At 36.4% G+C, this 12,294-nt stretch overlaps 1 protein-coding gene across 5 annotated transcripts in view; it reads right to left on the reverse strand.

Moving 5' to 3' along the window:
* Window positions 1-12,294, reverse strand: part of RBM41 (RNA binding motif protein 41) — a 67,648-nt gene that overhangs the window by 53,109 nt on the left and 2,245 nt on the right. For 3 of the 5 annotated variants that reach the window (XM_055438197.2, XM_088834193.1, XM_088834191.1), the window contains exons 2-5: window positions 11,448-11,564; window positions 10,694-10,886; window positions 10,033-10,237; window positions 8,093-8,164 (exon numbers count right to left, since the gene is read on the reverse strand). In XM_055438197.2, the coding sequence (XP_055294172.1) occupies window positions 8,093-8,164; window positions 10,033-10,237; window positions 10,694-10,886; window positions 11,448-11,564 (587 nt within the window). The remainder of the gene's footprint in view (window positions 1-8,092; window positions 8,165-10,032; window positions 10,238-10,693; window positions 10,887-11,447; window positions 11,565-12,294) is intronic. The other 2 variants (XM_088834194.1, XM_088834192.1) reach the window with 1 other exon arrangement.

Consider the following 12,294-nt stretch of genomic DNA (forward strand, 5'->3'; position numbering starts at 1 on the left):
GGAGTGGGTTGCCATTTCCTTCTCCAATGTGTGAAAGTGAAAAGTGAAAGTGAAGTCGCTCAGTCGTGTCCGACCCCTAGCGACCCCATGGACTGCAGCCTACCAGGCTCCTCCATCCATGGGATTTTCCAGGCAAGAGTACTACGCAAGTCAAAAGTCAGCAAATGAATACTTAAGGTTTGTGCATTTCATTGCATGGAAATTTTACATCAAAAGAAAAAATGTTAATATACATTTTTAGCTAACAATATATATACTGACATATTTAGGGGTACATGTGTTTACATTGGTGATCCATTTAAATAAATCAATAAAGTAAGATGGTTTAATAGATGGATAGAGGGATAGATAGATGGATAATAAGGATCACACTTACTGATTTCAAAATAGATTACAAAGCTACAGCAACTGAAACAATATGGTAGTGGCTTAAAGACAGATATGTGAACCAATGGAAAAGAATACAGAGCCCAGAAATAAACCACACATGTATAGTCAACTGATCTTTGACAAGGGTGCCAGGAATACATAATCAGGAAAGGATAGTCTCTTCAACAAATGATGCTTGGAAAAGTGTATATCCACATGCAAAAAAGTGAAACTGTACCCTTATCTTATGCCTTTAACAAAACTCAATTCAAAATGGATTAAAGACTTAAACGTAAGACCTGAATTCTCAAACTCCTACTGAAAACATAGGGAGAAAGCCTCTTGACATTAGTATAAACGTTGGCAATGTTATTGGCTATAACCTCCAAAACACAGGCAATGAAAGCAAAAATACAGAAGTGGGACTACATCAAACTAAAAAGCTTTATCATAGCAAAAGAAAGAATAGAGTAAAAAGGAAAGTTATAGAATGGGAGAATATACAGTAGACTCTTGAACAATACCAGTTTGAACTGTACAGGTCCACTTAATGCAAATTTTTTTTTTTTTGCAGTAAATATATACTATAGTACTATAAGATCAGTGGTTGATTTAATCTATAGATATGAAAACATGGATATAGAATGCTGATTATAAAGTTATACATGGATTTTTGACTGCTTGGAGTGTCAGTGCCCCCAACCCCTATGTTGTTCAAGAGTCAACTGTATTTGCAAACTACATATCTGTTAAGGGGTTAATATCCAAACCGTAAAGGAAATACCTACAATTCAATGGCATAAAAATAAAACCTGATTAAAAAATGGACAAAGTATTTGAATAGACATTTCTCCACAGCAGACATACAAATGGCCAACATTTGTATAGGTACATGAAAAGGTGCTCACCATCACTAATCATCAGGGAAATGCAAATCAAAGTCACAGTGAGATACATGTGCATGTGTAAGTATATGCCAAGGAAAGTGAGGGTCTCAGAAGTCACTAATCTCTCACTTCTAACTGATCGTGAGGCTCAGCATAAGCAGGAAGTAAAGTCTAAGATAGTGTTGCAAACTGCTTCCCTGAGCATTGAAAGAGTAACCTAACACACACACACACAGAGCCCCTTGATAAAGGCGCGTATACTTTTTGATTTAAGACATTTAAGAAAAATTCTCTCCAATCATTAGTTGCTCACTATGCTAACTAGACAGAGACTTCAGTGACTTCCCACGACAAAGAAATAAAAATTGACAGAATTGGTCCAGGAACGTCACTAAACAAACAAATAGCAACCAACAAACCCTGGGTGGGGAGGGGTTGATTGACTTTTCAGAGTTGTCACATAATATTATTTTAAATGTCTAATTTTCAACAATAAAATTATAAGACTGTAAGGGACTGAATATTTGTGTCCCACCCCGAATTCATATGTTGAATCCCCACCCTTCAATATGATAGTAATAGGAAGTGGGGATGCTTGAGTAGTAATTAGGATTAGATAAGGTCCTAAAAGTGGAGCCCTCATGTACGGGATTATTGCCCTTCTAAGAGTCATTAGAGAGCTTGCTTCCTCTCTCTGCTCTCTACCAGGTGAGGATCCAGTAAGAATTCAGCAGTCTGAAATCCATAAGAGGGTTCTTATTGGAACTAGACCATGCTGGAACCCTGATCCTAGATTTCCAGCCTCTAGAACTGTGAGAAATACATCTCTGTTGTTTATAAGTTATCCAGTTTGGTACTTGTTATAGCAGCCTGAGATGACAAAGGCATTGAAAACAAAACAAAACAAAACACCCCCCGCATTAAAACCAAGAAAGTATGATCCATACACAGGAAAAAAGAAACAGTTGATAGAAACTCTCCTGAGGAAGCACATTGGGCTTCTCAGAAAAAAACTTTAAATCATTATTATAAGTTATTCAAAAAAAGGAAACCACGTATGAAGACCTAAAGAATGTTTCAGAATATCTTACCAAACAGAGAATAAAAATAAAGATAGAAATAAAGAGTCAAATAGACATTTTCAAGCAGTATAATAACTGAGATGAAAAATACACTAGAGGGGCTCAACAGGAGATGTGAATTGACAGAAGAATCAGCAAACCTGAAGATATGTCAACTACATAATTTGAGGAAGCTTACTAAATTTGAGAAGCAGAAAGAAAAAAAGAATGAAGAAAAAGACAACGGAGCCTTGGGAACCTATGGGAGACAAGCAAGCATACCAACACGTGCATAATGGACTCTCAGAAGAAGAAACAAAAAGAATATCTGAAGAGTTAATGGTTGAAAGCTTCCCCAAATTGATGAAAAACACTAATCCATACATCATGGAACTTCAATAGACTCCAAGTAGGATGAATTCAAAGATACTTATGTGGAGTCTGTCCAAAGAGACACTTAGATAAGTAGTCAAACTGTCAAAAGTAGAAGATGAAGAACAGATCTTGAAAGCAGTAAGAAGAGGCTCACCATGGACAACGGGTCCTGAGATTAATAGTTGACTTCTCAATAGAAACTAGAAGGGGCCAAAAGGCAGTTGAGATGATACATTTGATCTGTTAAAAGAAGACTTCCAACCAAAAATTCAATGTCCAGCAAAAAACTATAATGTAAAACTAAAGGAGAAATGAAAACATCCCAAGATAAAGAGTTCACTACAAAATGATCTACCCTATAAGAAAAACTACAGGGAGTCTTTTAGACTGAAATAAATGGACACTAAATAGTAACTCAAATTTACCCAAAGAAAGGACACTAGTAAAGTTGACTACATAGGTAAACATTAAAGACAGTATAAACGTTTTTATCCCTGTAATTTTTTTGGTTGCTGTTCCATCTGACTTAAAAGATAACCACATGAAGCAATAATTATAAAACTCTGTTGATAGGCTTAAAATCTAGAAAGATGTCATTTGTATGACAATAATAGTACAAAGGAGGAAGGACATAACAGAGGTAAATAAGAATGAAGTTTTTGAACACTATTGAAATTAAGTTGGCACTAATACAAACAAAATTGTTCAAGCTAAGGTGTTAATTATAATCCCCAGGGCAAATTACTAAAAGAATAAAAAAAAAATAGTAAAAGAAGCAACAAGTTAATTAAGATGACACACTGTAAAAGCTTATTTAACATGAAGGAATAAATGAAGTAATAGAGGAACAAAAAGATACAGACATATAAAAATAAATAGCAAAATGGCAGATGCAGAACCTACCTTATCAACAGACTCCACTTAAATGCATTAAATATAAATTAACACTCTACATAATTGGAAGCAGGGATTTAAAAAAACCATTATCTAAATAACTATTTGCTGTCTACAAGAGACACTTTGGTTTTTTAAAAAGTTGAAAGTAAAAGGATAGAAAAAGATACTCGATGCAACAAAGAAAGTAAAGCAGAGTACAAGAAATTTGAGTCTCCCTTTTCTCCTCGGTAAGTCTAGCTAAAGGACTATGAATTCTGTTGTTCTTTCCATTGAGCCGACTTTTGGCTTTCTTGATTTTCTCTATTTTTTATTTATTTTTCATTTATTTTTGCTCTAATCTTTATTTCTTTCCTTAAGCTAGATATGGGTTTATTTGCCTTCTTTTTGTAGCTTTTTTCATTAAACTTCAATTTTCTTAGAGGGTCAGACACGACTGAGCGACTTCACTTTCACACATTGGAGAAGGAAATGGCAACCCACTCCAGTGTTCTTGTCTGGAGAATCAAAGGGCTGGGGGAGCCTGGTGGGCTTCTGTCTATGGGGTCACACAGAGTCGGACACGACTGAAGTGACTTAGCAGCAGCAGCAGCAGCAGCAGCTGTAGCTTCATAGCAAAATTGAGGGGAAGATATAGGGATTTCCCACCTATTCCCCTGACCCCACGCATGCTTAGTCTCCTTCATTACCTCCCACCAGAGTGGGACATTTGTTACAACTGAGGAGCCTACACTGACACAACATAATTACTCCAAGTCTATAGTTTACCATTTACTCTTGGTACCATATATCCAATGGGTTTGGACAAATTTTTGTAGTTTCTTGAGGTGGAAGTTTTGGTTATAAATTTGAAGTTTTTCCTCTTTATTAATATGGGCATTTATAGCTTTAAATAGCCCCTTGAGTACCTCTTCTATTGCATTCCTGAAGTCTTTGTATATTTTGTTTTCATTCATCTCAAAGTATTTTCTAACGTCCCTTGCAACTTCTTTTTGATCCTTGGTTATCTGGTAGAGTGTTAAATAATTTCCACATATTAGTAAATTTCCTAAATGTCCATCTATTATTGATTTCTAATTTCATTTCACTGTAAACAGAAGTGGCGAGAGTGGACATCCTTGTCTTATTCTTGGTATTGGAAGGACGATTTCAATCTTTCACCATTAACTATGATGTTAATTATTAAGACAAATAATGGCCAATAGATTTCTGACAAAAATGCAAAAGCAAGTTAATGGAGAAAGAATACTCTTTTCAACAATTAGTACTGGATAATCAGATTTTCATAAGCAAAAAAGTGAACCTTAACATAAACCTTACACCTTATATAAACATTAAGTCAAAGTGGATCATAGACTTAAATGTAAGATATACAATTATAAAACTGTTAGAAGAAAATAAAGAAATAAACCCCTTTTCATAAAATCTAGTGTTTTTAGATATAAAAAAGCACAATCCATAAAAGAAAAAATGGATAAACTGGATTGTATAAAAATTTAAAATATTTGCTCTGAAGCAAAAAATTTGCATACTGAAAACTACAAACGTTTGCCGAAAGACATGAATAAATACAAAGACATTCTGTGTTCATGGATTGAAGATTTAGTATTGTTGTCAGTACCACCCAAAATGATATACAAATTCAAAGCAATACTATCAAAATCTCAATGATGTTTTCTGCAGAAAGAGAAAAATCTGGGAATTTCCTGGTAGTCCAGTGGTTAAAGACTCAGTGCTTTCACTGCAGTGGGCCTGGGTTCGATCCCTGGTAAGGGAACTAAGATCCCACAAACCATGAGGCATGGCCAGAAAAAAAGGAAATAGAAAAATCTATCCTAAAATTCATATGGAATCTCAAGGGACTCAAACAATGAAAACAATTTTGAAAAAGAAGAGCAAAATTGGAGGCCTCATACTTTCTGATTTCAAAGTTTACTACAGATCTACAGTAGTTTAAAAAGTGTGGTACTAACATAAAGACAGACATATATACCAATGGAATAGAATGGGGAGTCTGGAAATATACTCTTTCATTTACACTCAAATGATTTCAGAGAGTGTGCCAAGACCATTCAATGAGGAAAGGCAGTCATTTCAACAAGTAGTACTGGAAAAGCTGGATATCAAACATGCAAAAAATGAAGTTGGATCCCTTATATATGAAGTTAACTCAAAATGGATCAAAGACCTAAACATAAGAGCCAAAATTATAAAACTTTTTGAAGATAACATAGGAAAAACGGTTTATGACATTAGACTTGGCAAGATTTACTGGATATAACAACAAAAGCACAGGGAACAAAAAAATAGACAAACTGGACTTTATCAAAAATAAAAACTTTTGTGCATCAAAGGATACTATTGACAGAATAAGAAGGCAACCCATAGAATAGGAGAAAATATTTGCAAATCATATATCTGAAAAGGGAGTAATATCCAGAATACATAAAGAACTGCAACTTAACAACCAACAACCCATTTAAATACAAGCAAAAGACATCCTTGTACATTGCTGGTATGAATTTAAAATGGTATAGTCTCTATGGCAAACAGTATGGTGGTTCCTCAAAAGATTGTTTAATCTTTTATGTTTAATCTTTATATGGATTACCATATAATCCAGCAATTCCACTTAACATATTCAAAAGAATGAAAGCAGGGACTGGAACAGACTGTTGTACATCCAGGTTCATAGCAGCATTATTCACAATAGCCAAAAGACAGAAACTACATAAGTGTCTATCGACAGATGAATAGATTAACAAAATGTAGTAGATACATACAATAAAATATTATTTAACCGTAAAATGGGAGGAAATCCTGATAACATGCTACAATATGGATGCTAAGTGAAATAAGCCAGACACAAAAAGACAAAAACTGTATGATTCTGTTTACATGAGGTACCTAGAATATTCAAATCCATAGAGAGAGAGAGCAGAATGGTGGTTTGTAGAAGATAAGGCACGGGGAGAATGGGGAGTTAGTGTTTAATGGGTACAGAGTTTCAGTTTGGGAAGATGAACAAGTTCTGGAGATGGATGGCGATGATGGCTGCAGAACAGTGTGAATATACTTAATGCCACAGAACTGTACACTTAAAAAATAGTTAGAATGATCGATTTTATGTTAGGTATATTTTACCACAATAAAAGAAAGTTTGCTCTGCAGAAGACACTGTTAAGAGAATGAAAAGACAAGCTGCACACTGGGATAAAATATTTGTAAATCATATATCCAACAGAGAATTGTGTTTTGACTATATAAAGAACTCTCAAAAGTCAACAGGAAAAAATAAACAACTAAATGAAAAACAGCAAAAGAGTTGAACAGACACTTCAGCAAATAGGATATAAGGATGGCACATAAGCATATGAAAGATGTTTAATATCATTAGCCACTAAGGAAATGCAAATTAAAGCTACAATGAGAAACCACTTCACAGCTATTAGAATAACTAAAACAAATACCAACAATACCAAATGCTGACAAAGATGTAGAGCAATTGGAACTCTCATACATTGCTGGTGAAAATGCAAAATGGTTCAGCCACTCTTGAAAATGGTTTGGCAATTTCTTATAAAGTTAAACAAACACTTACCATATGACCCAGTAATCCCACTCCTAGATATTTACCTTAGAGAAATAAAAATTTTATGTTCACACAAAAGCCTGTACAAGAATATTCATATCAGTATTATTTATAATCACCATAACCTGGAAACAGCCCAAATGCACTTGAATGGGTGAGTGGATAGACAAACTTTGGAACATTCATACAATGGAATGCTTTACTCAGCAAAAATGAACTATTGATACACACGACTTGGATGAATCTCAAAGGCACTACACTGCATGAAAGAAGTCACTCTCAAAAGATTACATTTTGTATGATTCTATTTGTATGACATTCTCTAAAAGACAAAATCACAGTGATGGAGAATAGATCAGTGATTGATTGCCAGAGGTTATGGGTGGAATTGGGAGTGACTTCAATGGACAGTATGAAGGAGTTTGAGGGTGATGGAGTTGTTCTTTATCCTGATTGTGGTGGTGGTTACATGAATCTATGTGATTAACATGATTTACAATTCACAGAATTGTACACACACCTCCTCCCCCAAAATAAACAGGCAATTTTATTGTAAGTTCATTTAAAAAATAAAGTAAAATATTAGCTACTATATCATCATCAATAGTTATACTTCACTGATTAAAAATATTCAGGATTATGAAATAGGATCAAAAAGACATTAAGGTCATTTTATGTCTGGTACAATAACTTAAAAGGTATAGAGAAAAAGATCAACAACACTAAATGTTAAAGCTTTAAACTTCTAACTCCTCTCTTTAATATTCTGTATCAGGATAATATGCTCCCTGTGGATCATGTCCTATAAACATTGTCATATACTGAATATGAAATTAAATAAGAACTCAACTTAGGAGTCTGGGACCCTAAGTTACATTCCTCAATCTAACACTGTAAGAAAACTCTCGACTTGCCTTTTGTGCCTAATTTTATCTTCCTCTTCATTGAGGTCATGTACTTGTCTGCACTTGTCTTTTTGTGGTATGCTGTGAAGGTGTAAAGCAAGGAGTTTCAAAGATAGGAAACAGAACAGATTCATACACTACCCACCCACCCCAAATACCAGGTACTGCTTTAAGTGATTTACATGTATTACCTCTCTTAATCCTAACAATCCTACAATATAGCTACTATTAATATTCTCTTGAAGGAAATCAAGCACAGTATGGTAACTTGCCCCACATCTTTAGATAGTAAGTGGGGGAGCCAGGATGTTCCCAGCAGTCTGTCTCCATAGCCCATGTTCTTGATCAGCAAGCTATAATGTCTCTCCACAAAAGCTGTTTCTTCATTCCTTCCTTCACCACTGCTCTTTCATGTCTGTGGTCTCTCTGTCTCTAACAAACCATTCATTCATTCTATTGACTTTATTGTCTAAGCATAGAGGAGTCCTGATTCTATGAATCTAGTTCTGCCCTCTCCCTGGAGCTTCACTGCTACATTTCCAACAGCCTCCTCAATATCTGCACTGGATGACCCTGCAGTCTCACAAATTTAACATGTTTAAAATCAAACTCATCATTTTTCCTCAAAATTTCCCCATAAAGGCTTTCTTAATTTTGTCAACTGTTAAGTCACACAGCCTTGAAACACCTGGGTTATCTTTGACACAGGCCTCTCCACTGACCTTCATTCTCAGTCAACAAGTTTTACCAATTGTTCTTTTGTGATGTCTCTTATAACCATACCTTCTTTTCTTTCCAATTTCTTTGCCATCATCCTAGTGCAGCTCTTCCTGAAGAAATGACTGTGATTACTCCTAAACTGTTTTCCCTGCTTCCAGTTCTCCCGCTCATGTATTTGATTTACTGGTCACCAGATTCATCAAGTTCAGATACTGCTTTTATCACGTTACTCCTAGTTCAAAGACCTTAACTATACCCAAAATGACTAACTGGATAACTAACTCCATGTAGGTCTATATTACTTGCCAAATAAAGTTCAAAAATTTTAGCTATCTTTTTAACTTTGTCTCTCACAATACCTCCAAACATGACTTAGTTCATGACATCTGCTACAAGTGAAATGCCCCTCCCTCTCCTTCCTGAAGACTTGGTAGTTTTAAAAGAACATTTAAATCTTATCTCCTCTGAGAGGCCGTCTTTAGTCACATCAATGCACAGTGACCTTTCCCTTCTCTGAACTCCTACAGCACTTAACAACTGTATCTAGCCTTGTTACTAAATGCTGTGTACTTCTCTCTCCAACTAGATTCCAACCGGCACAAAGTCAAGAAGTCATTTCTTAAACTTCTGCATACCTTCCACAGTGCCTAGCACAACTTCTCTGTTAAATCCACTCTTTCTGGCTAAGACACACATTTATCTGTATATTTTGTGCTAATTTATAGTTCCACCTCAGGCCCCTTCACAATCTAGCCTCACCTACCTTTTCCAGTGTCATCTTCTGTCAGTCCTCACCATGTCCTACACATTCTGTCACAATGAACTTTTCACTGTTCCCTAGACACACCAGGTTCTTTCACAATCTTGTTCCTACTCACCTACTATCTATAATGCCCTCTTCCCACTATTCACTGACAAATGCCTGTTGATCCATCAAGACTTGGTACAAGTACAAACATAAACTCCTGACTCACCCAACTAGACTTAGATGCTCTATGTCTTAGGTCCCCTCAGCATTTTATTCACATCTCTACAATAGCAATTTCCAGGGTGTACTGCAACTAACTAGGTACATATTTGTCTTTCTCATGGGACAATATATACATTCCTCAAGGGTAGCGATAGTTCATCTTTCCCCCACTCCCTCCACTAACTCTTCATAGTTAAGGCCCTGATGTTAAATCTTTCTGCCAGTGAAAGAGTGTATCAAGTCAGTGGTGATCACATACCTTGGTAATAAAGAGCCTTGAGGAAAGAGTGACGATCAGCTCCCTGAAATAAAGAATTTTCTATTTCCATTTCTCGCCGAGTCAGCTGTTTGCTCTTTGCAAATCTCTGTGGCAGGCAAAGGATGCGCTGACGCTCTGAGATCCTTTCCTCAATATCTTGAAGACGGTTCTGTATTGCTTCAGGGGTTGCCCTAAGTCTCGTCCTCTGAAATTGGAGAAATGAGGGCATATATCACAGAGGACACACCCTGAAAGTGACAATCTGATGCCTTAAACAAGAAAGAAAATGATCAGGGCCCCAAAATAGTCATTTATAGATATATCAGCTAGGAAGTCAAGGAGTGGGGATTCCCTGGTTGTTCAGTGGTTATGACTCTGTGCTTTTACTATTGAGGGTACAGGTTCAATCCCTGGTTGTGGAACTAAGATCCCATAAGCCACATGGTACAGCCAAAAACAAATAAAATTAAAAAAATAGAATCCCATTTGTTAAAAAAAAAAAAAGTCAAGGAGCAGCTTCTCTTTTACCAAGGTCCTTACCTTAAAAACCAAAGATTCAGACACAAGCTCAGTGTTGTAAGAACTCAAAATGAAAAGGTTGTCAGTATTAAATGAAGAAATTGTCCTTTTTATTCTCTAGAAAAAAAATTGCCCCACTCACCTTTTCACCTGAAACATGGCTCTTCCAAATCAAGATTTCCGTTTCATTAAGCCCCAGTTCCCTGAGAGAAGCAGTCTCCTGGTCCTTCTCATGCAGTGTCTGGAACTGGGACAAAGTCATAGTCCCAGCTGCTTCCTTCCCAAAGGGCTTATACATAGTACCAGGAGCAAAGCTCTCTTTCTTAGATACACATCTGCAAAACAAGCAGGAAGAGAGTAAGAACATCTTCAAGTTACCACAATGCACAGAAATGGGACTTGCCATTAGAAGGCACAATGAAACTCAGGGGCAATTTCTCTCTTACATCCTATTTCTAGGTTAAAGCACTACTACAATGATATGGAATTCCACCAGTAGTCCAGGACTAACAAATGACTGAATCAAATATTTATTTACTGAGCACTTACTATGCATCAGACATTGTGCCAGGTACTGAGGATTTAATAGTAAAAAAGACAACACTTTCTGCTTTGTGCAAGGAACTGTAGGAGAGAGGCAAGTAAGCAGGCAATAACACTACTGGATTATAAATACTATGAATGTTAAAGGAAGATACAGGAATGGTACTCAGCCTAGACAGAGTGGGATATGGAGGACTTCCTAGAAGAGACACAGAAGTAAAACTGTGACTAATCAGTAGAAATCTGCCAAGGAAAGGCGGGGTGAGAAAGGAGTCTTCCACCCAGACTTAAAGAGGTATCTGTCACCTGGAGCTGAGGGTCTATCATACTGTTTTTGCAAAATCAATACCTACTCCTCAATGGAGACAGAGGTGTCCAGTTGATGCTGAAGGAGGCTTTTCAGCTGCCTCTCCCCTTCTGTTTCCAGCTCCTCCAGGACATGCTCATCACTCTTGACACAGCTATTTACCCTGGAATAGATACAAGGATATATATGGAAAGTAGAAGAGACACTGAATCTCAAAATATATTATTTAGCTATATATATATATTATATATTAGTGATCCCATTTGTTCAAAGATACTTCTCTATTTGTTGCCCTTTATCATTCATTCCATAAACATTAACTAAGTACCTGTTTATACACAATGAATGCACTCTGCTGGGTACTGATGGAGTCAAAGATATGCAAGACACAGTCCCTCTCATTAAGAAGCCTGCATTTTATTTAGGGAAAAGTAATAGATATGGATGTGTTGTATGCGGGTGCCTGGGGGTGAGGGCAGAGCAGGAGAGAGGGAGGGAGGGAGAATGAAAAGCACAGGTAGAGAGTGACAGAGAGGAGAGAGAAAGAAAGAAAGAAGAGAAGGAAGATATAAAGAAGTATATGCCAAATCAGTAAGAGTTCACAGAAGAAATAACTAGGAGGCAAGGTAGTAAATGAAGACTGTGGAAAGGTAATTCTTACACTGGCATTTGAAGGACTCTGTGTGATGAAGGAAAGAACAGGGAGAGAGAGCATGAAGAGACAGAAGTATGTTCTGGGGGATAATAAGAAATTTAATTTATCTGGCATTCATGTATGGCAACCTTGGGAGATCATGCTGGAGGGATAGTTAGACTGTGAATGGCCTTAAATACACCAACTAAGAGGTCTCAACCTTAATGTACAGACATTAGAAGGCAATTTATGAGGCAGT

Source organism: Moschus berezovskii, chromosome X (genome assembly GCF_049115385.1).
Source record: "Moschus berezovskii isolate FMDL1 chromosome X, NW_MosBer_1.0, whole genome shotgun sequence".
Classification (NCBI taxonomy): Eukaryota; Metazoa; Chordata; class Mammalia; order Artiodactyla; family Moschidae; genus Moschus; species Moschus berezovskii.